The sequence below is a fragment of the Echeneis naucrates genome, chromosome 12 (genome assembly GCF_900963305.1).
Source record: "Echeneis naucrates chromosome 12, fEcheNa1.1, whole genome shotgun sequence".
Classification (NCBI taxonomy): Eukaryota; Metazoa; Chordata; class Actinopteri; order Carangiformes; family Echeneidae; genus Echeneis; species Echeneis naucrates.
The window spans coordinates 9,771,855-9,798,780 of record NC_042522.1 but is presented as its reverse complement, the minus strand read 5'-3'; the positions used below and the strand labels follow the sequence as shown (position 1 = coordinate 9,798,780).

The 26,926-nt window shown below is 41.4% G+C and overlaps 1 protein-coding gene across 2 annotated transcripts in view; it reads left to right on the top strand.

Annotated features, from left to right (window-relative positions):
- Positions 1-26,926, top strand: part of LOC115051760 (collagen alpha-1(I) chain) — an 86,938-nt gene that overhangs the window by 36,848 nt on the left and 23,164 nt on the right. Inside the window, exons 1-30 of one of the 2 annotated variants that reach the window (XM_029515383.1) lie at positions 975-1,118; positions 9,429-10,085; positions 11,493-11,537; positions 11,849-11,968; positions 14,209-14,247; positions 14,370-14,423; positions 14,509-14,562; positions 16,680-16,787; positions 16,902-16,955; positions 17,225-17,278; positions 17,389-17,433; positions 18,029-18,082; positions 18,780-18,824; positions 18,915-18,968; positions 19,254-19,298; positions 19,387-19,440; positions 19,546-19,590; positions 19,983-20,036; positions 21,597-21,641; positions 21,718-21,771; positions 22,232-22,339; positions 22,583-22,636; positions 23,521-23,574; positions 23,812-23,856; positions 24,172-24,225; positions 24,925-24,969; positions 25,770-25,823; positions 26,294-26,347; positions 26,454-26,507; positions 26,750-26,803. In XM_029515383.1, the coding sequence (XP_029371243.1) occupies positions 1,023-1,118; positions 9,429-10,085; positions 11,493-11,537; positions 11,849-11,968; positions 14,209-14,247; positions 14,370-14,423; positions 14,509-14,562; positions 16,680-16,787; positions 16,902-16,955; positions 17,225-17,278; positions 17,389-17,433; positions 18,029-18,082; positions 18,780-18,824; positions 18,915-18,968; positions 19,254-19,298; positions 19,387-19,440; positions 19,546-19,590; positions 19,983-20,036; positions 21,597-21,641; positions 21,718-21,771; positions 22,232-22,339; positions 22,583-22,636; positions 23,521-23,574; positions 23,812-23,856; positions 24,172-24,225; positions 24,925-24,969; positions 25,770-25,823; positions 26,294-26,347; positions 26,454-26,507; positions 26,750-26,803 (2,352 nt within the window). In that variant the 5' untranslated portion in view covers positions 975-1,022. Of the gene's footprint in view, positions 1-974; positions 1,119-9,428; positions 10,086-11,492; positions 11,538-11,848; positions 11,969-14,208; positions 14,248-14,369; positions 14,424-14,508; positions 14,563-16,679; positions 16,788-16,901; positions 16,956-17,224; positions 17,279-17,388; positions 17,434-18,028; positions 18,083-18,779; positions 18,825-18,914; positions 18,969-19,253; positions 19,299-19,386; positions 19,441-19,545; positions 19,591-19,982; positions 20,037-21,596; positions 21,642-21,717; positions 21,772-22,231; positions 22,340-22,582; positions 22,637-23,520; positions 23,575-23,811; positions 23,857-24,171; positions 24,226-24,924; positions 24,970-25,769; positions 25,824-26,293; positions 26,348-26,453; positions 26,508-26,749; positions 26,804-26,926 lie in introns of those variants that run through there. The other variant, XM_029515382.1, reaches the window with a different exon arrangement.

Genomic DNA, 26,926 nt, shown 5'->3' with positions numbered 1-26,926 from the left:
CAGTGCAGTTGGAAGTTGTTTACAATTTAAAAATATGGAACATTGATTTTGCTCTGCACATCTGCCCTGCAGCTTTAAAGCCATCCCGAGGGTTCTCTTCACCCTTACTCAACCTCCCCAAGCTCTTGCTTATTTATATTGCTGTTTATGCAAACCCAGCTTTTGTTCCAAATATGAAGTAAGACTTCCTGTGACACTGAATTGCCCCATTGATCTTGACTTTAATACTGATGCAGAGGAGGTCTCCTCCACCTCAGCCCAATGGTGTAAATCAAGCCAGCCGCAGAGAACCCATAATGAATATTCTCCTCTGTAATGTTGACTGTGGTTGTTTCGCTGAGTTTGGTTTATTTCACTGTGGCTTTCCTCTCCTCTAATTCCCCACCAGACACCACTTTCTTCTGGTGTGTAGGCTCCCCTCGACTAAAATCCGCCCATATGTGAAAGCAGTGGGGACTCCCTCTCTTCATCCCAGTCCATGTTTTCATTTGTTCTACTCTCCCTCATCTGGAAGCAGCAGATATCCACTAAAGCAGATTTTTATTTGCCTGTGATGTTGCAGTTTACATTGTGCCAATAGTTCACTGCCATCAGATGCTCACCCTGCACCCTTAATCTAGTTATATTAGCTGAGAGCTGATGATTTGGATGTAGAGCATGTGATGTGTTTTGAACATGGGATGCACACTTTTATTTATTTGTGGGTGAAAGAAGATTAATTATCTCAAAGACCTTTGGCTAGTTTTGGAATTGAAATCATCAGTTGTCTGTCAGTTTCAATTTCTGTGTGTTCGCTTTCCCTCAGTGCTCACGGAGGCCACCCTCGTGGGCTGGGCAATATTTCCATCACGATTAGGTGTATTGTTTGTACATGATATGTGGCTTGTAAAAGTGGAAGGGTGTGTGCATCCAGTAGGTGTGTGGGTGTGTCTGCTTGGAACGGGATCAGCCTCCTGTACAGAGGTCTCTTGGGTACAATGTAAGCAGAGCTGAGGTGCAGGCACAGAGCGTCTTCTGCAGTCATGCTGTACTATGGTGGATGGTACCTTCTCCTGGGAAGCCTTCTGTTGGATTTAGGTGACTTGCACGTGAAAGGTCAAAGGAGACAGAATGTGAAGGTACTGCCTGTTGTGACTTCATACACACGCTGATCCTCCCGTTTGTCTTGCAGTGTGCTCACTGACAGAACATTTGAGTGCTCCCACTGTGGTGAAGGTGGATCTTAATGTTCTTTCACGTTTGATAATATTCGCGTGATCGACACTCTTAACAATTTTTTTCTCTTTGAATGAATTTTAGGAAAAAGAAAAAAGAAAAGTTTTATTTGGTTTGAAACTGACTGTACCTTCTCTTAGTCTGGGATGTTGTGGTTATATCTGCATTATTGACTGTTCTGTTTGTTTTGTTTTTGCTGTTTTATTGTTTCTTTGTTCATTCCTAGTTTTTAGATCACACTGATTATGGTATTATACATTTTTGGAAATGATCTCTGTCTATGAGGTGAGGAGCAGGACAGCGGGCTGGCTCACTACTGTGACACTGTTAACATGATGTCTCCACATTCAGCAGTGGCGGGCTCAGGTTGCATCTTGGTTAGCAGTTTGATTTCAGCAGAGATGGCAAACTTTATCCATCTTTAACTAATCCTGCAAGCTGTCGGTTACTTGTATTGACTTCTTGGCTAGTTCGAGGACCAAAAAGCGCTGCATTACTGCTGGTATTGATTCGTCGGCCTACAGTACATGAAAGCCGTGCTCTTGGGGCTTGCCAACTGATGTTTTTGGTTTGGTGGCCTCCAAGTGTGAAAATGAGAAGCCTGCAGAAACAGAATAAACTGTTGCTTAAAGTAGTGGTTACCCAGAAGCTGCAGAACAATTTGAAGTGCTCTCCCCCTCCACAATGCTTAATGATCTTACTATATGTCCCAAGACCACCACTGGCGATTTGGTGGGTGCTTTGATCCCAAGCAATAGTGGCTTTATTACATGGGTGGTCCTGCTGGGAACAAGCCCCGACCATGACAGTGTTAATACCACACTCACCCTCCTTAGCTACCCGACAACACTGAGTCACAATAGAAAGTCACACGCTCACTAATGTTCACATGACATTGCTATTAAAAGGACACACACACACAAATACTCACATAAATTAAAATATTAAACTGCATGTTTTGAATTGAATTGAATATTTTAAAACCACCTTGTCTCATCGCTGTGAGGCTGCTGTTGCTATTTATTCTGTGTTGGCATAATATTTCTGGTTCTTTTTGTCACATTTTTATATGATAGATGTTCTTCTCATCATGGTAAATTATTGAGTGAGACTTTGGATTGTTATTAAACTTTCCCATGTGCGGTATTCCCGTCTACTCACATCGTCAGACGGCTGCTGTCATGCATTTCTCCAGGTTAAATTGCCTTCTGCTGCTTGCAAGACTCAGCCAGTCTGAGAACATCTGCATACCTGTGTCTTAGCGAGATTTACGGACCTTGCCATTTGATTAGCCCCTTGTAGGAACAAGTGTTCATTGTCTGCGTGTGTGTGTGTGCGTGCGTGCTTGTGTGTAGTGATGATAGTGCTGTAGCCCTGCAGTGCTTTAAAAAAAATCTCTGAGGCCTTCACAGAATTCTTATTGCTTATACGCACATTGACAGACCTCTGAGAGGAAGTTTTCCACCAAAATAGTTTAGAGCTTTGTTTGTGTGGAACTGAGTAGTAAATGATCAAGTTAAGGTTATCAGTAGTGTCATACTGATGTAGGTATTTTAAAACACATTTTCACATATTCCTTAGGTATATATATTTAGTCTACAGTGCATGAGGTTTATCAAACTGATCAAAACATTGCACTAATACCCCCAGTACAGTTTAACATCACTTGAACTTTCTCACTCTGTAATGATACCGTAGCTGTGAGAATAATAAAAGAAAACCTTTTGACAGTGTGATGGATTAGAGGATTTCAAGTCCTTGCAAGTTTTACCACTGGCCAACTTGCAGGTTAGAAAAACACAGAAAAAGGAAGAAAAAGCACTGAACCACAGGTAAGGCCTTAATACGTTATGTAACCTGACACTTTTACACAATTCCTGACAGCTGGGTCTGCTGCTGATGATAATCACCGTGCTTGTTGCTAAAGCTTGCATCGGATTAATTGTTTCATCTGTAAAACTAGTCTGGATTTTCTGAGCCCCATGTGGCCAGATCAGTGATTCTCACCAGTGATTGCTGTCTTGCTCTGACAAATGACCAGACCACATTTCATTTTCTAACCAACTAATTCATGAATTGATTGATTATTTGAATCAGAAGTCAAGCATTGGCCAGCATTCAACATGAGCTGAATGCTCATGCTGTAGTTTCTCTCTGTGAGTGTTTTTGGTGAAGGCACCCTGGCGTGGTGTACCACATCACCAGACTGAACTTTCCCAGGATTCCCTGCGGGAGAAATACAGTAGATGATGTTTCACCACAACTGTACCTGTCACCTGTCACTCACTTTCCTCACAATATGACAGTGAGACAAAAGAAGATGTTATGTCATGTCAGTTGACTACCGCCCCCCCCCCCCCCCCCCCCCCCCACACACACACACACACACACACACACACACACACACACTGCCAAAATACTACATATTGCTCCAGTGTTATTGAAAAAGTCAAACCTGGCTGCTGGGACTGCACTGTTACAGCCAAAACTGAATTTATGAGATCCAGCACTGATGTTGAGTAAAAGGCCTCAGTCCCAGTTGGTCTCAGTTCAAACCAAAGCTGTTGGATGAGGCTGGGGTCAGAGCTCTGCACAGACCACTCTCAAAATCAAACTTGGAAAATCATTTCTGCATGGACCTAATTTTGTGCGTCTGTGTGTGTGTGCACACAGACACACAGAGACTTGGAACAGTGTCCTTGCTTGCATGAGCTTGCTACTACAGACGCCCAAAATAAGACAGTGAGTGTAAACACTGCCTTGGCACATGATATGAAGGCTTGAAGACTCACTAACCGAAACTATTAGTTTTGTTTGACAGGATAACTACTCAGATTCATGCTAGGCACTGTCTGTTTTGCAGATTGTCTTTGGGGCTATCCTAAAGCTGATGATCTATGGAGCTCTTATCTGTGAATTATGATGTCACTGTCAGAAAAATATTGACTCTTAACTCTGAGGCCACTGAGTTTCATTTTTCATCCATTTATTGAATCGACATAATGTCACATCTGTCAGTCAGAAAATGTAGATTCCTAAGACTCAGCCAGTCTGAGAACATCTGCATACATCTTCATATTGTAGACGTAGTGCTGAAGCACGGGTTGTTGAGACAAATGTGTGACCTGAAGGTCCGAAGGTCAGTCCCTGGGCCAGCAGCATGGATGTAAGTAGGGGTCAAAGCAGCAGCAGTTGACCGTCACTCATATCCGTCTCTTAGCTGTCCTTGAGTCAGGCTCTAAATCCCGAGCTGCTCACTGAAGCTGCTCATTTGCTGACACATCAGACTGGGCAGCCTCCAGATGTGAAGCCATACGACTGTGTGCGTTTAATCACAGCATTCCTGCAGATGAGAGCGTGACTCTCTTTAATGCATAAAGGTTAAAAAATATGTTGATCTCGTGCTGTGGTGAAATCCGCTGTGGAAGCATAAATCAGCTCCTCCACCAGAGCCATGATCATTATACATTTACTATTATTGCCAACAGATTATTAAAAAACTCAAACCCCACAAAGTTCGAGTGTTTTTGATAAAAATGACTGTGTGGCATTAAGTTTCAAGTCCATTGGCTCATAATCAAGATTTCAAATCTGCCAACAAATTTACACTAATTGAGCATTTTATTAGGAAAACCTGTACACTGTTTGTTCATGCAGGCATCCAATCAGACAATTATGTGGCGGCAGGGCTATACATACTGTCAAGTCCTGTAGGAGCTTCACTTAATGTTCATATCAAACATCAGAATGAGGATTGATCCTACTGTTTCAAATCCTGGTGATCTCTTGCAATTTTCTTGCAATCATTATTTTAAGGCCACATTTTGTCTCTGAGTATTGTTGCTGACCATGTGCCACTGTGCCATCTTGTCCTCAGTGAACCTTAGTGTCCTCCCTCTCGGTGCTGCACGTGGAGAAACAAAGTGCTCGTACTCACCTATCCGCTGGTGGATATAACGCAGAATTAAGCAAAACTTCATTACATTCCAAAATTCTACAGTGAATAAAACTAATTAAAATATATAACAACAAATATTAGCCATTCACCAAATTCTTTATTTAACACTATGCAGTGTACACACAATAACATAACTCATCTGGCTCACATCTGCAATGCAGTTACAAATCCATCAGAGGAGGTTTGTGGTCATTGGTCACTTTCAAACCGGCTCCATGACCCCTATGAACACACTCAACGTATACACTTTTAAATAGAAGTGGGAATTATCTAAAAATAAAACAAAGGATAAACTGCCTTAGGTTTGGTTTATTCAATTCCAATAAGCTATTTCAACTGGGTTCATTTGATTTGTTGAAATGTGGAGATGTGACTGATGTGGCGCCCTCTGGGACCACAGGTAGTTGGTACAGGTCTGCTGCGCCCTCCCACTTGTTGGCCGGACTGGCCAGTCCCCAGTCAGGACTCTCTCGTCTGATTCCACCAGAAAAACTTTGACATGTGGTCTTGGTGAGATTGGTGGTGTGAAGGTATACCTGAAAATCTGCTGGAATGACGTGACCTAGCAAGGAGCAGAATTTCAATGGAAAGTTTGTGTCATGAGTAATTAACGCTAAGCTGAAAACCAAGGGAGGCTCTTCCCAATGTTCCTAATGTTCCTAACAAAGTGTTCAGTGAGTGTTTCACTTTTGAAAAAGCTCCATGATTTGCTCCATCAACTGGCCCCTGTAGCTTTAAAAAAAACAAAAATAAAACAGCTTTTTTTTTTTTTTTTTTTTTGGTTGTTGTTTTTGTTTGTTTGTTTTTCCAGCAGTAGATTTGGTACTGGGTGATTTTTTTAGTCTACAGCCAACAATGGCAGACTGGTTGGTTCCTATCATGAGATTTACTAACAGTAAGTTACATACAGTATATATGTAACATGACCTTAGAGACCTTACAATATTGCAAGGAAGCAACATTTCTACTTTAGATTGGCAGTCAGTATACTGCATACTGTACTCTACTGTACGTTCACAACACTGGATCGTTGAAACATCCCTGCTGCAGGTTCACTTGTCGGTTTGTTCATAGACGGATTTGCTTAAAACATGATTTCATATGGGAATATTTCATTGAGTATGTTTTTCTTTGGTGATTACCTGGACCCTGGTGATAACTTAACCCTCCTCCTCACTGACCTGTTGTGGTTCTCCTGCTAAGTGAGTTCTGGGCTGGCGTTCATAGGGACATGTCACAGACTGGAGGAATGATAAGCTGATGGGACTGTGTTGGAAAAAGGTGATCCAGTGTCATCTCATACATCAGGGCTGGCTGCTCGACTGCAGCGTAGGATAAGAGGGGGAGAAAAGGCCTTTGTTTTCATCTGGGGCACCTCGTTTGGTCTTTTGCCTATCTCATTCCCTGGCTGGCCCCACATACCCAGCCAGTCCTCCGCCAGTGGCTGTTTCGTTGCAGATACAGTATTTAAAACTGACTATTCTAATATATCAGACCTGATGAATGAAAGCCAAGTTCAGCAGTTATTTTTGGGTTATGTTGGGGCGGATCAATCTTTCTGATAATACAATCAGACCATGCACAGTTGATTTTTGCCTCAATGCCTGTTAGCAAATAGGAAACCTGAGATGAGTGCAATAATTTATAAAATGTGTTGGATATCTACTTATTTTTGCTGCACATCACAGTGGCACCCTTTATTCAATTCTGCTAGACTTTAAATGTATACCTCAAAGAATTTAAGCTGGCAAGTGAGTCTTTTTTGTGTCTAAGCATATGCAAATTACAGAGTAGGGACTGAGTTCTTCACTCTAGAGCAGTGGACCACTTACGAGAGGTAATGTACTCTGATGCATCCTTTTTTCCCAAACACTGCGGTTTTTCTCAACCTGCTATACAAAAATCTGATAACACAAAAACACAAACTGGAGCTGGGCCACTGTATGTAGTTCGACACAGCTATGCTTTAAGGTAATCTAAACAACAGCATAATGCTTTCAACATGTTCATTCATGCAATCATCTTCTACCGCTTATCTGTTTCCGGGTCGCGGGGGGTGATGGAACCAATCCCAGCTCCCTATGTGTGAGGGCGGAGTCAGCCTGGACAGGTCACCAGTCCATCACAGTGCCAACACACAGAGACAGACAGAGACCAACAACCACTCACACTCACACTCAGACCTACGGACAACTAAGAGTCACCAGTTAACCCAAACATGATGTCTTTGGACGGTGGGAGGAAACCCCCGCAGGCACGGGGAGAACATGCAGACTCCACACAGAAAGGCCCCGGGGACAGCGGCGCTAGCCACTATGCTGGTGTGCTGCCCCCTTGCAACATGTTAACATTCACTAATTTGTATTCAATTCACAGAGAGTAACAGAAACAGCATTCATTTTTAATTTAGCCATTTTTCCAAATACTGGAAAAGTCCATCCAGAATTGTTTGAGAGATTTCTATCAAAACCATAAATGTTTCATGGAGGAGGAAGGGAGAGAGAAACAGGAGATCCCGGGATATAATGGCCCCTCTGGTGGTCTGGCCCACCATTCATGTAAGAAGTAGTTTAATGTTCTTAAAAGGGCAACATTGTACCTGTGCAGGTTGAACTAACCTGAGCAACCAATTTCTGCATGTGGTTGGCATTAAAGTTGGTTAACCATGACTGACAAGTGTGACTATTTCATGCTGAGCCATACTCTGATGAAATCGTTCAAAATTTTAGCTTTTGTTACATAAGTAGGGAGAAGGAGGAAAAGATAAGAGTCCTTCTTCCAGACTACAGAAGCATGGCACCTGTTTAGACGCATGCATTGCAAAGGGTCCTGCTCTGCTCTACTAAATCCCCTGAGCATGCAAACTGCTTTCTTCTCCTCCTTCTGTTCTCCATATGACTCATTGTTCCACTTAAGTACTCTGCACTTCAGCCCATTAGGGTCATCAAACAAAATTTACAGTCCTTCGGTCCTTTCCCCTGAAAACCCCCTCTCACTACGCCACTTTTCCCTGTGGTCCAACATTTTGATGTGTCTTGTTGTGTTCTGGTGTGTGTGTCTGTGGCTGGGTAGCTGAGTGTAGTGCAAAATGAATGGATGCTATGCCTGGGTCGTAGTGTTTTGGGTGTTGTTAATTTTGGAGTGTTTTTCCAGTCACCACTGGGAATCACATAACTTTAAACCACTGTGCGTTTCTGGAAAGATTTTAAAAATGACTCCGACTTCCTAAGAGCCAAGCTGATGTTAATTTACAGAGTTCACCATTACAGAGTAACTTCATTATTTGTCAGTCTTATTTATGTGACAGACACATGTACAACCCAGTTCATCAGGTTTTGACTGGAAACACTTTCTGGAGTGTATGAAACAGAAGGGGTCAAAGACGGGTATTGCATTGGATTTACCAAGTAAGGGAAAAAAATTGCGGTTTCATGAGGACCGATATGTTGAAATCCTACTTTGATGTGACGCCAGGAGAGGTGTGCTCTCAGCTGCTGCCAGGAGGGGCACGCTACCAGCCAGGTGAGGCTGAAGTGGCATGTCTCTCATTGAAACAGGGGGTGGTTTGAATAAAGATAATTAGAGTCATTGATTTGTTTTCTTGAACCACAACAAGGCTCTTGATCTGTAAATTGCACTTTGACAATGGGATATGAGCTACTGTACTAATGATGAAGAAGTTGAAAATAATTTTTGCAGTTTAACATTATCTCCAGGGAAGCAAAAGAGGCATCGTAACCACACTGTAACATGAGCGAGCATGGATTTACGAGATCAGCTAATCACTCGCGCAAACCGCTGAGATGTTGGTTAGAGTTAGAGGTAGTACATTCAAATGTTTGGGAAAGAAATGAGATAGAATCAGTGCAGTTTTTGATGGCAGATGGGTCAGGGGTAGTTATTTGACCTGACAGCAACTGAAATGACGCCAAATATCAATGAAGAGTCGATGTCAGTTTTGAATAAGTTAAGATGGTTCTGTAGCAGTTTTTTTTTTTTTTTTTTTTTCTTTTTGGCTGATGTTGGGGGTGAGTTTAGGTCTTTTAAATTGGAAGTGGATCAACGTAATCATTTTGCCAGTTTGAGTCTTTCACAGACACTAGTCCTTACTTTGAATCCAAAACTATTCAGTAATTCATTGTGCCTTTTGTGATTAGGCATTAGAAACTTGAGTAATTTGCTCTTTCATGTGCTACTGAAACATCTTAAAGATTTTTCTTAACTCATCTCCTTTTCTTGTTTTGTTTCTTAACAGAATTTGTTCCTGCGGAGAGTGAGTGCTCGTGGGGACGGGACAGTGCTTACAGGACCCAATCGGAAAGGTTCAGTAGTTCGTGGAGATGTCTTTGTGGTAGATGAGGACACTGACCTGTTGGATCCAATCTTCCAAAATGGTGGACAAGTGAACCCCCAGTGGAAACCCCCCACGAATGGAAACCAAAAGGGGAAGCCTGAAATGTCCTCTAAACATTTTGAGGAGAATATCACCACAGAGAAGAAGACAGACTCGAGTGGAAGGACTTTACCACTGTTCCCTGGAAAACCCTCCAATGATGTTATTGACCTGGACGCCAGCAACACACCCAAGAAGCCTACGCTTCCTAGGATCCCTTCAGATCCTAGAACATCCAGCAAGGTAAGGGTGGAGACCAGGACCGTCTCACCCACACCTCATGTCCTCACCACTGACCCATCTGCACAGGCAGTAGTTGAGGAGGGGGGCCCCAACACCACGCAGAGCAGCACACACCTGGATCGTAGAGCCAAACATAAGGATAAACAGCCCGACAGGGAGAAACCCGGAACTGTGATCATTGTATCCAGAAATGGTGACCTGGTCCAGAGCTCAGACGGCAAAACGTATCGACTCCAGAGAGGACCGCCAGGCCGGATGGGTCCTCCAGGTCTAGAAGTGAGTGTTCTCAATGTGTTCTTGATGCTGTAGTGTTCTCACTGCCACTGCACACATCTAAATCTGTATCACTTGCAAGCAAGAAGTCTTAAGGTACGCTGCCTCATGTAAACGGTACAATGAGAAATTGTTTATTTGTTACTCTATATTTTCATTGCAGTTTTGAGCATATTGATAGTTCAGGCCAAAACTACTATACTGCTGATTTCACAGGAACTTTTTCTTTTTATTATTATTATTTTCATATCAGAGCATCTGTTACTAGATTTAATTAAAAAAAAAAAAAAAGTAGGATAAATCTTGTGAATGAAAAAGTGTGACATCTGTTTATGCTTTACAGGTTACAAGAGCTGTTCTCCATCAGTTGCCATATGAATATGATCAGCTGAGGTTTCAGTGGTCAGACACATGTTGGTCTACATGTCTTTGATGCTGTAATCTCAGCTCTCAGACAACCGCATGGATAACAAGTATCAGCGGTCTGTTGTAGCATTACTCAATGAGACAGCCCTAACCTACGGCTGCCAAGTCATCGAATGCCAATGAATATAGTGATTTTATAAGAGCCAGTTGGAAGGTTTGCCATCGGAGGAACTTCGGGGTAGACAGAACTAGACTGAACATCTTTTTACGATTTGTAGTTTACTGCCTGCAGCGTTATCCCCTGCAAGTGTGTTGACAAACTTAAGTTGTTGAGTAAATCTATTGACAAAAAAGAGCTTTCTTTCCTATAGTCTAAAGAATTACTCCAATCCCGATTGGTTGACAGATGCAAATAATAAGATGCCTCAAACTGGTCACCAGTTTATCCGCTGTATGAGCTGTACCGTATTGCATGCAGTTCCACCTTACTGATGCATTCAAAGATGTAACTAACATCATTCACTGTCCACAAACAAACTGTATAAAATGGCTCACCAGCCTACATGGCTTTCCTGTGTAAGTCACAATTGTATTGTAGGTTCCCATGTTTTATTCCTCTTATTATTATTGCATGTATTATTATTGTTTCTTGTGCTTCCAACATAAGTCCAAGTATGTTCTAACTGTAACCTTTGTTTCACCAAACCAGCAGCATCTTCCAGACTGTTACCACCAAAGATTGGTGTTGGTACATCTGCACCACTACCATATATTATTTCAGCACTCTGTGACATAAAGCTAATGTTGTGTTATTGGCACAGAGCAACACCCTGATATGAATGGCCTTTGCTTTTTCACACAGCTACAAAACTGTTTTTACAAGGATCCAGTGCCTTGCTTGTGGTTACCTTTACAGTTTAACCTATGGTTCACTTTTAGTTTGTGAAGTAGTTGATGGTTAACACTTATTTGTAATAGTGTCCTGGAGGAGGCTTTTTCTTTGTGTTGATTGCAGCTTCATTTAGGGTTGTTATGTTTCCACAGGGCTGTCCTGGTGAACCTGGCCTGCCTGGGTTTAAAGGGGATAAGGTAAATTTCCCTTATGATGTTATGATCTTAGCCTATAATAATAATAATATGCTAAATTAATCCACTGTGCAGGATTGACATGCAGTGTTCTTTTCTGGACCTCTTAAAAAGCTGATCAATCATCATAAATTCTAGCACTATAAGGTCCTGTCTGTTTAGATGTGTATTTGTATTATTTGTGATAGAGCACCAGTGCTCAGTGATGTCATGCTAAAAACTATGCTGTGTTATAATATTAAATAACCCCACATAAATTAATTTGTCACGCATTACCGTACCACCACCACACATATCACTTTCATTTTTCACAGGGTAAAAGGGGCCCTGAAGGTCGCCTGGGAAAAAGGGGTCAGCCAGGACCTCCTGGACCGGCAGGTCTACCAACCCTCTACCTGTGGAGGAATACTGCCGAGGAATGGGCCGCCTTCCAGGTAAGATGGCAACCACAGCATATTAATTACAGTGCAGTGATTACAGATTATTGTTTCCTTATGCTAAACAGAATTTCTACTTTCTACTTTTACTCTTGTTTGAAATGACCAGTAGGACTGTTTGGGGAGATGGATGGATGAGTTGTAATACAATGTGGGCACAAATACTTTGAACTGCATGTCATTCCCCATCTCTCTGTCCCCTTCCCCATCTCTCTACACTATTCCATCAAATATTAAAAGACATAAAATGGCCAAAGAGATAACTAAATGCCCACTAAGTATCTAGAGCATAATGTTTTCAGTCAATCTGGTCGAGCTCAATAGCAAACTGTCACCTTTTCATTATTTTGGCTTTATTAGATATGGCAGCTTGAAGAGTGATAGGAAATGGTAGAGAGCGCGTGGGCAATGGCATGCAGTGAATGACGCCGGCCTGAGCAGCGTCACTGACGACGACCTTGTAGCCTTCTCTTTATGGGGTGCACACTCTTCCCGCTACATCACCTGGGAGACCAACTGTTGAGCGTAACCCTAATTAGGGTCAACGGGTTAGGGTTAAGTTCTGAAGCCACTGATCTCCTAAGGGGGAGCATGATTTGTATGCTGTCACTCAGGCATGTTCGTCGAAATGTGGGTCAAAGCTCTTGTTTTTGACCCGATGTGAATGGTAAAGAGCTATTGAAATTTCATAATTATTAGCGGTTTTAACTTTAACTTTTTATTTTTTGGCCATGCCATTAGCATGGCTCAACACTCTCTTTGTCATTCAACTAGTTAGCAGGTGCGTCTACAACTTTTGCCCAGACTGATATATATCTAACAGCTGTGAGACAAGATGCAATGAAAAGTGATTCATTCATTTTCCCCTTAGGCTAAATTTGAAAACATTTGGTGACCAAAGTTTTTAATGTAGTATCGTCACCACTCCAATCAATCAATCTTTTGGTTTAGGAGTGAAAAGTATGATTTATGTTTTACTTTAAGAGTTTTGAATGGGGAAATTGTACCCATTTGGCATATTTAAACCAAGTCAAATCACTTTATTTCGTCATAGTACCACTTCACAACAGCAGTTATCTCAAGGCACTTTTAAAATAGAGCAGGTAAAGACCCGCAGAGTAATAACAATTCCAACAAATCCCACTAAGAGCAAGCACTTTACTGAGCAAGAAGTGGCTGCTGGGAGCACAAATAACATCTCAAAAATCCTTTCCTCACGGAAAAGTTACCAGACTTGTATTCTCATAATGCTAAACATCTGTTTTATCTAAATGCCCCATGCCCCAGTTGCCCTTTAAACATGGCCACCAGTTAAAGATGTCTTTTCCTTGCTGCCTCCCTTTAAGCTCTTGTGTGATTCATTGTCAGTTACAGTACCTTTAAGACACTGGACATCAAATGTTCTTTGAGGCCACGCCATTTTAATCCAGACCCAGACTCCAGCTGCCTTACCTTTAATACCTTTGAGCCTGCAGTCTGATGCTTTGTCCTCATCGGTTTAATCTCTCTGAAGTGGACACAGCTGTTTGTCGTCCAGTGTGTCAGTTTGATGAAAAACTGTCCCTTATTAAAAAAAGATACAAAAAGTAAAAAGTCTGCATGTAGTTTGTGATGGTAATTTGTTATTGTGCGTGCTTTGAACTTTGTGTGGACAGACTACAGATTGTATTGTTATGCCTTCATTATGAGTGAGCATCAATCATAAAGCAAAAGTGTGTTCACTTTTGACCTATTTTGAGTTTCACCGCACTCCCCCTCCGTTTTCTTTTACACCCTGCATTTCACATATCGCTCTTTCATTAAGACAAATGTGAACTGGTAGGTGTAAATCATTGAATGTCTCCCAGAGGAAACAAGGTATTTATTTTTATTCCACTCAACTCTAATTGAATTTAAAGTCATCCATCATATTGACTCTTCAAAAGCCAAACTACATAAAATAGAACCTAATTTAGACAAGACTTGGATAGATGATATGGACTTCACTAAACTTGACTCACATGTAAAAAAAACCTGACCTGGTGTATCTTACTAACTTGTCTGCAAAGCATCAAAGAATATTATAGATTCTGCCTGTTTACCACTGTTATTTTAGTAAGTCCCTCGTTACAGCAATCAATTTAGCATCAATGGTGTGTTAACACTAATAGTATGTATTGAAGGAAGGATGTGCTGATTTCTCTTATTTTTCCTTCCAAATCTGGAGCTTATCCTGAGTGTTTCCATTCTTCCCTCAGCAAACTAATTTCTACCAGTTGCTTCGTGCTGGTTGGCCTGTAAGTATACTGTGACAATCAATCAATCCTTTTTCCTTTTTTTTTCCTGGTGTGGTGATTTTATTGATTTTTTTTATATTCTGTTGCGCTGAGGCAGTTCTTTTTTATTTCTGAGCTTGCAGAGCAAAGAAGGTCCTACAGGACCACCTGGGGAGATGGGCAAGCCCGGCTTACAGGTTAGAGAACGGCTCCAAATGAAACATTCTGTGTAGAGTAATCATAAAACGGTGAACAATTATTTTTCTTCATCTGGTTTCTCAGGGGCCACTCGGCGAACCTGGGGACCGGGGGCAACCAGGCATCCCAGGAGAGATGGTAACTATTGCTGCCAGTAAAAGAAAAGAGAGAGATTTTGGAATTTGTACAAAACATAACGTGGTGATGGGTAAACAGCTAAAAACCAAATGCATAAAACATAAAATGTGGTGGCCTGCCAATCAAGACAGCCCTCTCCAGGATACATTCAAGTAATGTTGGCTTTATGTTTTCAGTAATGTTAACAGCACGGTAATGTCAGCTGGACAGCCAGCCACATATATCGCATCGGCTATTGGATGCATTGTTTTACTAACTGGTCCAAACATTCAGGAATTTTTTTTAATGTCCTTTATGAGCCTCTGAATTTAACTTTCAGCCAAAAGAAGGACATTCCTCTTGTGTTTGGCTCTAATTGATGCCTACAATGGTCACTTACTGTTGGAAAACTGTCTCATGATTGTGCAGCACTGGATCATTGTAGATTTGTTGTTTCCTACGCAAAAACATTGTGCTACTTTGGATCCACTCATCCAGCATTACTAGATGTGCTTGACCTGCTCTGAAACTTGGGAAATTTCTAGCATTCACCAGTGTCTGTTTTATGGTAGAGTTCAGTGTAGAGTTAAACCAAGTGTAATATGTCTGGTACAGTCGAGTGGATGTGAAGAAAAGAAGTATGTGTTATCTGCCTGTGATCAAAACTCTCTGTGATGTAACAGTTTCCATACTGAGAGAATAAGCAATCTCAGTTTCATCAGCAAATACGAAGTCCCGTGCTTCTTTCTAAATTTGGATAGAGTAAGGTGTAACTGAGCTTTCTAAAATTATGTTGTCTCATTTCATAAATTTCTTATTCTCTCGCCGAGGTCTCCCTACATCTCATTTAGTGTGGAATTACTGAAGATTTGAAACCGCTGACATCATTTGTTTGGGTGAACAGGTTGTAAAGGTGGAGGCAATTTAAGCAGCACTACATTCATCTCAACAGCCATCTCAAAATACATAAACACGAGCCCTGGAAGTTTAATGTGGCTATATGGAAACTGAAAGTCTTGTGCCAATGTGTGTCAGGTCTGAGTCGGATAATGAGCTGGTACTGAGGGCCGAATAGTTGGAAACACTCAAACACCTGTAGAGCCTTTCATTGCTATTTGGTAACTGAAAGAAGAAGAAAAGAGGCAGAAAGTATTCACAGCACTGATTTTGGCTCACGTTATTGTGCTATAGATTTAATGGCATTAAGCCATAAAGTAAATCATTTTCCCATTGGTTATCCACCTACGCAAGTCAAAATCTCATTATACCAAGGTGTAGCAATGTTTTTAGATTTTTTTCCCAAGCCTCTACTCTCTGTAAGTCTCTACAGGCTTTGAACTTGTGGATTTTGGCAATTCATCTTTTATTCCTGAGAGATCCTCTCAAGAATCGTTGAACTCTGTCTTTAGGTCTTTAGGTCTGGATGTTATATGAGGTCAATCTTCTGAAGGACAGTGATATTTTGCTTTGTGCTTCTGCTCATTGTCTTGGTAAAAGGTGAACTGTCCCCCAAGCTTAATATAATGTACACTGAGGTGCTTGAGGGGATTTTCTGTATGTTTCTGTGCTCATTTTGTTTACTATTCACTTAAAAAAAAAAAAAAAAAAAAAACCCACAGGTTTGAGTCCGTCAGCCTCTCTGTTTTTGCATCTTAAATCCATAAAAGTGAAGGTAAAACTAAAGAGCATTAAACCGCCATTCAGCATCTTGTTATATTTCAAGAATTAAATATGAGTGCATAACACTATAAATGGTTTCAAAAAGAAATGCATCATGCCATTATGTGTCCTGTGCCAGCACATGTGATTTAGCTATTCAGTGTGAATGTCTACATGTTTTTCATCTGTTTTCAGTTGAGTTATTGCTCCTGAGAATTTTTCCTGTGTGCTGTTGCTCTTCAGGTGATGCTGAATGATTGATGGCTCTGCCCACTGTGCCGAAGTGTCAGTGTTTCCACAGTACAGACTTGTAATTTATAATGTAGCTATCAACACAAATTTTGCAGGAAATTTTGCAGCTTCTCTTTTTTTTTTCTGTTTGTTTGATGAATTTTTTGTTTTACTTTGTTGGTTTTCTATTCATGCTAGCTAACAGTCAGTAGCAACAGACACATCTGATAAGTTATGATACTTGACAGGGCGAGATGGGCCCCAGAGGTCCTCCAGGACGAGCCGGGGCCCCAGGGAGAGAAGGTGAAAATGGAGAAGATGGTCAGCCTGGGTCACCGGGTGCTCCAGGACTAGCGGTGAGCATGAGTACAACACTGCATGTCTAAGATAATTATGTTCTCCTTGTTAAGTTATGTGTTTGTTTTTCCACCTGTGTAAATATTTTCCATCTTGTCCCTAATTGACAATAGGGACCTTGGGGATACAGGGGAGAGCGAGGGTCCAAAGGGGAAAAGGGCGATGAGGTGAGGAAACTTCATCCGTTTAAACCTTTATTTTATTGTTAGCCTAGTTAAACACAGGTGGAATGAAGACATTGTAAAGTTTGGCAACAACTAAAACACTGTCTTTTTGAAACATTTGTTTAGATTATCGTGTTTATAGTGTTTAAGTGCCCCGTTCTCTATAAACCCCCTTTCATAAGCAATTAGTCACTTAACCCATTGTTATAATGAAATATAGATTACAGCCATGTTGAATCCACATTTCTTGAGGTTTTTCCTTTATCTCCCAGGGTCTTATTGGACTCAAAGGTCCCAGAGGGGATGTTGGTGAACCTGGTGAGAAGGTAATCTGATGCATTTACTTACTATCCATCTTTTAAATTTCATGTACATTTTGTTACTTTGTCAACATGAATGACCAGTGGCTCATACACTGCGCTCTGTCTTTGCACAGGGTTCAACTGGTTTACCTGGTCCGCCTGGTCATGTCGGACCACCAGTGAGTGTCTCTCCCATAATAGCATCTTCCAACATGTACGATGACCTGGAGTTTGACTGGAAGCATTTACATATTCATTCATTTCATTTATCCCTTTCTGGGTCATGGGTGGTGCACCAGCTCACCCTGGGTGAGGGCGGGGTCACCAGTCCATCACAGGGCCAGCACACAGAGACAGACAGAGACAAACAACCACTCACACTCACACTCAGACCTACGGACAACTTAGAGTCACCAGCTAATCTAAACATGATGTCTTTGGATGGTGGGGGGAAATCAGAGTACCAGGAGGAAAACCACGCACAGGCTATGCATATCGCTATGCTACCCTGCTGCCTCATTCATCAGACATTTGTTTCAAAACCTGTTTTAACCGAAATCCAGGGAGTGACGCACTAACCTATATTTTCTTGTTCTCTGGTTTATTTTTATTGTCCATGGCATTAATCACAATCTCTGCCTGACAGTTTTGGTACAGAGAACCACCATTCTGTGTCATTAATCCTCCATTAATACTTTAACAGTTTTTTCTATTTAATTCAACTATAACTTTTTAATAAGTTGACAGTGAATATATCTCTAATCTCCTCTGCAGGGGTCTCAGGGGATCCGAGGTGGCTACGGGCCAGAGGGGCCCCATGGGCCTGATGTGAGTGATCTGCTATCTGACGACATCATCACTTGACATGGATTTTGCAGCTTTAGTAATTTGAGCTAATACTGCCAATGGCTTGTGCCTCTCCCAGCATTCTTTGGGCGAGGAAGTCATCAATAGGAACTTAAGTACATATTGTGTGTGTGTGTGTGTGTGTGTGTGTGTGTGTGTGTGTGTGCGAGACGTGAATGAAAGTTGAGTCTGACTTCTGCAAACTCTAATGGAGTTAAAACTCAATTAGGGAGGATTTTTACTGCCTGTCTGTGTTTTGGGTGGATTATTTCTTTATTATACACAGTTTACAGTTTATTCTTTATTTTTAACCCTTTCATGTATGAAGTATGACAACCTCATTCAGGATTTTTTTTCCTATTCCAGAGGAACTTAGCATTTCTGGCTGGCCATATTGTTTTGGAGGGGGAAAAAATAACATCTATACACTATATATACACTGGTGTATGTGTACTATGTATACACTGGCATTCCACAAGGTGTCAGTGTATAAGAGGATGCAATGGTGTCCACTGCAGTGGCTAATTCCCATCTATGTCATCAAAACCCATGCATATGCAAGAACATGGCTTTTGAAAAGCTGTCCACTGTAGTGACCTCTCTGCATGGAAGTTAATCTATCATCACTGACAGTGTGGACGGTGCATCTTTCATGGTGTTACTCTCCTGTTGTTAATAGGGGGAGAGCGGACTAGACGGCCCCCCAGGCCTGCCAGGACCAACGGTAAGCAGACAGAGTGATTAGGTGATAAAATACTTTCCTCTTAATGTCAGCTATAAATGCAGAGTTAATATTTTTGTGTGCATGTCGCAGGGAGCGCCAGGTGCTACAGGACGTGTTGGCGCTCAAGGAGTTAATGGCTCAAGGGTAAGATAACATTACAAGCTTCTTACCGGCGACAGCACGGCTGGTGTTGTTTTCACCTTGTGAGTCTGTCTGTGTCATCACATTAAAATGCAGTGCTGGAACTACCTCAGAGGAGGTCTGTGTTTATATGTCTGTTGGTGTGCAGATGTTGCCACCACAATAGCATCACAATTACACGATACAGTCGCAAATCTTTAGAGTGATGCTATCATGTGTCAAGTTGAACAAGAACAATGTTATATATCTTATGTATATGTTTAAACATTAAAATAAAATTTCTTCCAGGGCGACCTGGGACCTGCTGGAAGTGTTGGCCCCAAAGGCCCGCAGGTATTTGATTTGATTAGAATTATGCTGAAGGTTTTTTAGAGGCTATGTTTGATGTAAAAAGGTGTTTCCTTCTTTATATTCCATTTAGGGGCCTCCAGGTTTAGAGGGGCAGATTGGACCCCCAGGACTCAGAGGGCCCCAAGTGAGTACATTTCAAAACAAAACTATTCATAGAGATATCTAATTTTCAGTGTTGCTGCACCATCAATCATTCACAATGTTAAAGTCAAATTGTACTTGTTGACAGGGACATTCAGGACTGATGGGTGCCCCAGGACATAAAGGAGATCCTGTAAGTTTGTTTGGTGTTTTCTAAATTCAGCCACACAGGAAATTTAACAGGTCAACTGGAACACAACTACCCACATTCCATACACCTGACTCCATGACTGATGTTACCTCCTTAATGATTAAGATTAACGATGCAGTTGATTTTCATTGCGAGTGGAGTAAAAACTGATACATTGGTTGTTTGGTTTCGAAAAAGCGCCCATCTGCTTTGTCAGTGGTACTCCAAATATTTAAGGATAAGCTTTTGCAATACAGCAGGATGGAAGGGATTTATTCTCTGGGATGGCAAACTACATCATATGTTTCCCTACATACCGCCTTAAATGTGCACAACAGATTATATGGCGTCTTACTGTCTGCCTCCGTTTTGTGTTTGTCTTTTGTATTCTTCAGGGGCCTATGGGACCCATGGGTCCTCGTGGGGATCCTGGCTTTGAGGGCCCCATGGTGAGTTGCATTTTTTATCTTTCACCAGGGCATTACATCATTACAGTCATGCACATGCAGGTTCACAGTGCAGTGGCAACAAAGAGCATGTGAAGCCTTGGGAATCTAAAAAGTTATCTGCAGTAACTGATCATTAAGAGCACATTTGCTCCATGTAGGAAAAATCACACACCTGTCAGAGCTGCGGTGTTGCAGCGACTGAGTGGGGGCCAGAGGTTTCTCTGTGTGCCGCAGCTTAGCTAGCATCCACAGACAACCTCCTAATGAGGCATTTAGGGAGCGTTGGTAAATTGTAGGATCCACCAATATCCAGCATGCAAGGCATTTACCGGACATCTGTAAATCGTAGCAACAGAAAATATCCCAGGTTATATTCCCTCCCTCCAGACTGCATACTTCTCTGCACCAAGCGAAGTGTTGACCTGTAGAAACGCAGTAACTTGATCTTCATCTAAGTTCCAAATGTACATAAACATAAATATACTTAAGGCAAAGATATGCAAACCAAGTTATCATCTCCTGTGTTTTTACTGAACACATTTACGAAACCCTCTGGTACTCCTGGAAAAGTAAGTGGACCCTTGGCTCAACTTCCTTTGGTGTTTAAGCAGCAGTGTCAGCTCAGACATATTCTTGATGCAGCATCTCTATTGGGCTTGACTGGGTCGGGCCAACAGCCGCACTTTCTGTGTTTCTGTAGTAGATCTGCATTCTTGTGTTGGGTCACAGTGCATGTCCTGCTGCATCTACTGCTCAGCCTCAGTAGGGCGACCCCTGAAATCAACAATCTGTGAGATACGTGGGTCAGAAGATCAGTGGTTCAGCCCTAAATTAATGAACTCTGAATTTCTGCTGAGTGTTCTTCAGTGTAGGAGTAAATGTGGAAAATAATCTAAAGCCCTCTGAGTGGTTGAGACCTTCAGTTCATTTCGACAAAAACAAGGGATTTCATTTTTCCCGGGATGGGATGAAATTAAGATCAAAAAGACTTTGAACTTGCAATGTCCAAACCTAACTGCAAAGTTTATGAATTTTTGAATGAGATATTTGGATTTGTAGACTTTTGTTAAATTAAAATATTGGCATTTGGAGACACTGGAAGAAGATGTCCTACTTGTCCATGTCAGGTGTACGGCAGACTCCTGGAATGTTAATACCCTCCAATTATTTTGGAGGGTATTAACTCCAATTACTGGTTTAGGTGTTAATCCAAGTCTTTTTTTATAATTTATGTATGTTACAACAGTAGCCTTTCCCCACTGCACACCCTCACTGTAAAACAAAAGTATTTTCAGCTCCTGCAAGCATTCTGTTACAGCCTCACAGCGCCATCTATTGGTTGTCAGGTCCCAGTGGATCATGACCTGATGCTGAGAGACAACACGTCTGTGTTTTTTATCTCATTTTCATTCTCTGCTGTGTCTCACCGAAATGACACATCTAGTTTTTCGTCTTTAGTAGCCATCCTGCTATATTGTAGATATTGTAGTGATTTTTTCAATTCTCTTCAGTATTTAGTCCTAAATTAATGCTCATTCAAAGCTTTGGTTTTATTCACAGGGCGCTCCAGGGCAACAAGGTCCTACAGGTTTTCTGGGGCTCACGGTATGGACTCAGTACAGATTAAAAATATATCTACTGCTAGACATGAAGCTGCTCTTAACCATTTTCTGCTCAACAGGGTAACAGGGGACCAGATGGGGACAAAGGGGATCTGGGACCTAAAGGGGACAAGGTAGGACGAAGACAAGCTCATAGAGCAATGCAACAGCAGTTTAACATGAATCACTTTCTTTTCAAGTGTTAGATGAGAATATTGACACTCTTCTCGTGTGATGTGCATTAAGTATAAGCCTAAAACCAATAGCTTGTTAGCACAGCTTAGAACAGAGACTTGAAACTGTTAGCTCTGTCCAAAGGTAGCAAAATTCTACCAACACTTGAGAAGGGTCACAGGGGTTGCTGGGGCCAATCCCAGCCAGCATTCTGGTCGAGGGCGGGGGACACTGTGGACAGGCTGCCAATCTATTGCAGGGGCCAACACACAGAGACACAGAGTCAGCACAAAAGAAAAACTGACAGATTCCAAAAAGGCAAATAAGTGCATTTGCCAAAATATCAAACAATGGGTAACATATATGAGGGGTCTTTACCCCTTAGAAAAGTCTGACTGCTTTTTTTTTTTTTTTTTTCAGGGTATGAAGGGGGCAGTCGGAATTTGGGGTCCTCAGGGAGAGAGGGGCCCCATCGGCCTCCCAGGCTTCCAAGGGAGTAATGGCCAGCCTGGCCCCAAAGGCACTGAGGTACACTTAACAGCACTGTGGTCACCCATATTGATTTCTGTGTCTGTAGGTATTTTTAAAGCATACTTATTAACAATCTTGACAGCAGATCTCCTGCTTGCCCCCAGATGCCTATGTCAGATGCTATTCATGCGGTCTGAAGAAAATTATTGTGTTAAATGCTCTTTCAAGCAGGATAAAGAGTGTGTGGTGCAGGTGAAAAAACAAGATAAGCACGGCTGATTTTTATATTTCTTTATTCAGGGCATAAATGGAGAAACTGGCCCTCAGGGAAAACAGGGCAGTCAGGGGTTAAAGGTCGGTGATGATTTGTGTGTCTAAAGAAGTGTCGCATGGCTTCATATGTTGATCCAGATTTAACTGTGAAACATTATAGTTTGCAGTGGCCTAATGCATGTGCATTTAACAATCCAATTCCAGCAGCATGAATTTAACACACTGTAATTTCTTTCCAAGGGAGCACTGTTTTTTTAAATTAAAAAGTAATCAGAAGCTAATTAATTAAAGTTAATTAAAAGTTGTTGTGCAGCATGTGAGAAAAAAAAACCGCTATGAATGTTAGTAATGTAAATGTTAGTTTTATAGCTGATGTCTCACTAAGCTGTTGACTAATTGTTTTTAATTTAGTTTATTTCATTGTCAAAGGAATACCAACAGAGCAAACTGTAATTTGTTGGTTATCTTTGAGATGCACGGTAAAAGCTTATGCAGCGCACAGACAGATATGCAGAAGTTTCCTCTTGCGTATATGGTGATAGTGAATGGATCCTACATTTCCCATAATGCTACTAAATGGCATCATTCATCAGACGCTAGTTTTATGGCTTTCGGTTAAATGTCTGTAATCCAAAGTGACATCACTGTGACATCATCAGGGTTATTCTCTGCTCTTGAGCTGCAGTGGACGTTATAAAACAGTGAGAAACACTCGCTTTTAAAATAAAATAGCATGACTTCTCCTTTGTTTTATAACCAGACATAAGGCTACTAACTCAAATCATTTATTAATCCTCTAACATCAAAATTTGTCATAAAGTAAGCATCTGTTACTTCTGCTTCACGATTTCGACACGGTGTCACCCATTTTAATAACAAGAAAGCCACATCATAACTTTTATTTGACTGTTGACTGTTATGATTGGAAAACATTGTTGATGCTCAGCATCTGAATCTCCATGAAGGGGAACAGGGGACCAGATGGACGAGCTGGCAAACCAGGACCCAGAGGAAATAAGGTATGACAGTGATTTCACTTTATTTACAGCATTTATCAAAGTCTGACATGAACTCAAAACGGAAAACTGAGGCTGCTCAGACTGTGGCTATCTCTAGAATAAAACATGAAAAGACGTGACATACTAGCGGTAGCACATTGAAGCGAACATTTTAGTCATTTACTGTTCCGCACATTTTTTCATAATTTTTATTCTACTGAAAATTCTAAAATATCTTCTCTCTTTTCTTTTCTCCAGGGTCGGACGGGACAAAGGGGCCACACTGGCCAACCAGGCCCATCGGTAAACTTCCCAATAATTCATAGAACAGTCAGTGCTGAACACTGTAGCTCGGGTCATATGCTCAACAGGCAGATCCTACAAAATCTGAATGTTTATTAAAATTGTCTACTAATTGGAGGTCATGATTGAAATGTTATTTCAATAGCAGTTATAACCACAAAGGAGATGCAGAGGGTAAACACGTGCATTCTTAACTGCTCACTTTTGTAGTTTCAAATGTCAAATTTGAAAGTATTCAACAAGAAGTGATTTACAGGATGAACAATGTGCATGTCTGTGTTTTGTGTGTCTGTGTGTTTTGCTTGATCCCCTCAGGGCTTGCCGGGGCCACCGGGACCAGGGGGAGCAGAAGGAAAGCCTGGTACACAGGTTCCCATTCTCTATCATATTTCAATCCCATCACCTGAAAATGTTGTGTGTGTGTGTGTGTGTTTGTGTTTCTGTGTGTTTTCTTTACTGCAGCCGACTGCTCCAGTGGTTAATATGTACTTGTATGCATATTTCACACACACTTAATTGATGTTGCATTCCCAGCTTTGTCTTGTAGAGGACATGAGATCGTAGAGTGATGAGTGCAGTGAAGAGAGAAATTACACTGCACATAGCTGCTGGTTGGCTGCTGGTTTAAAGAGTGACATTCTGACACTGCTGTGATGGAAATAACCTCAAAATGTCAAAACTGACAGCAGGCTGAGTTGAGGTTCTCCTTCTGTAATAATATGTTGGTGTGGACAGCAGGAGGCAGCATTTGTAAAATCTATTAATGTATATGTCTCATTTATTCATCACTGTGGTTTATTCAATATTGAAAGACAGACTTGTCCTTAGCTCTGAGTATTGTTTCATTACGGAGGTGTACACTGCAAAAGGTTCTCATATTTTTTCTTACCTTGTTATTATTTCTGTATTTATTATGTGATAGATGTCTTGAAATAACCGATAAAACTTTAATTAAAATACTCAGGAGCCTTATATTTGAGCTTCTAATAATTATTATATTCACTATTTGGACTCTGAATGACCTCTGCTGCTTTGAAAAATTGCATTTTTGGTATTTTCCTGTTTCAGGGCGCCTCTGGAGCAGCGGGCAGTGTCGGCAGTCAAGGACTGACGGTAAGACTGTTGGCCCAAAGAAAACCCTCAGCTCTCAGTTTGTGACATCATCCCTGCAGCTCTGCACTTTTTGGCCCTTTGCCACGAGCTGCAGGGTTCAGTTGAATGCAAACACATTATTGTAGTTTTATGAGACATCCAAGGTTTGAATTATGGAGAATTTTATGGATTTTTGAGCAGGGGGATATAACAAATGCTGCCAAAAAGTGATTTTAACAGGACACAACTGAACCCGCTACCTGCCAGTTAAACAGATAAGGTGTGTTTACTACGCGTGTTAGGAAAACATGGGGCTGATTTCAGGGCAAGTACATGTGTACACAATGTTTACCACACACATGTTCACACATACTATATGCTCTATAGACATATTCAAATCTTCAAACTCTTGAGAAATCTAGATTTATGACTCCAGATGTACTGCTGCTGGTGAAAAGAGTTTTGTTTTGCCAAATTTACATTCAGAATATTTTTAATTGCTCCAGTTAACAATGAAAAATGCAGCCTATTAAAGAATATTAGATTAAATTCTTAATTGCCATTATATCATCCATAATGAAAATTTGGCAGTAGCTTTATGCATTCCATTAAATGACCAATGACCAACACACAATTAAATGGTAGATTAAGCAACTATAAGTGAAATACTGAATCAACTAGTTTTTAACCAAAAATGTAAGAAAGTTATGCCAGTTTATTTCACATTTGCACTTTAATACTTTTGGGGCAGCTTCGCAGATCTATCCCTCTTCACTTCCTCTGACATTTGTCCTTCCTCTTTTGTTACTGTTCTCATTCAGGGTTTTCAAGGAATAGCTGGGGAAAGAGGAGCAGATGGTCCAGAAGGTTCTCCGGTACAGCAGATTGTCTTTCTGTGCCTGTCTTCTGAAGGGCAAACTGACTTGAAACTGCCCTCTTCAGCACTGAAGCGGACAGACAGAAAATTGGGTCACAAACAGACCCATTTGAAGCATTTAGACTGAGAAGGAGCTGGATTGACTATAAATCTCTGTCCTGTGACCAACAGCCAGCAGTGTTAGATTCAAAGCTGAGAAACTAAGGACTTCTGAGAGACAACAAGCAGGGATATAAATCTTATAATGTGACCTCTGGTCAGACAGCCAGCAAGTGTCAAGTTTTGTTTTTTTTTACTGTAAATTTATTTCAATGGGCAACATCCTTTCCTTAGCTGTGAGTGTTGGAATGCATTGGATGGTGTCCTGGCACACATTGTGTCTGTGTAATCTTGTACACATGATTGGTTCAGTATGGAAATATCGATAGCCACGTCGGCCTTGGGTGACCCCCTCGTTTTATCTGACAGGGTCCACCAGGAATGATAGGACCTCCAGGCTTACCAGGACCCCCAGGAGATAGGGTGAGCCAACAACCGCACAGATAACTGTCGTGTGTGTATGCGTGTGGAATTTGCCAATTTTGTGTTGTAAAGATGAGTGTTGTTTACATATGTGTGTTTTTCTCAGGGTTTCACAGGAATGCCTGGCACCGAGGGACCTCAGGGCCCCTTAGGCATGTATGTAAGTGATTTTTCAGCCGGGCAGAAACAAGGAATGCACCTTTTCATAGCACATACACAGCATGCTCAGAAGATGTATTGTGTGAACAGCACCGAGTGGCGTTACACAACGATCCATATGTAGAACAAGCTAATAATGCACAGCATATCCAGGGCCATCCTTCTGCTAGATGTTGTGCAGCACTGAAAACAATGGTTGGTGAGATAATTCAGTCCCTCCATCTGCTGTTCCCTCTTCCTCAGGGTCTCCAGGGGAACACGGGCATGCGTGGGCTTCCTGGTGTCATCGGAGAAAGGGTATGGTCATCTGGGACTGTTTTACCTGTCTCTTATGTTAAAGTCTCATGTCGATTGGAGAAAGTCGCTCATCAAACATATTGATGTAGGTGACAACAGTAAAAGATGTTAAAACCTTAATAG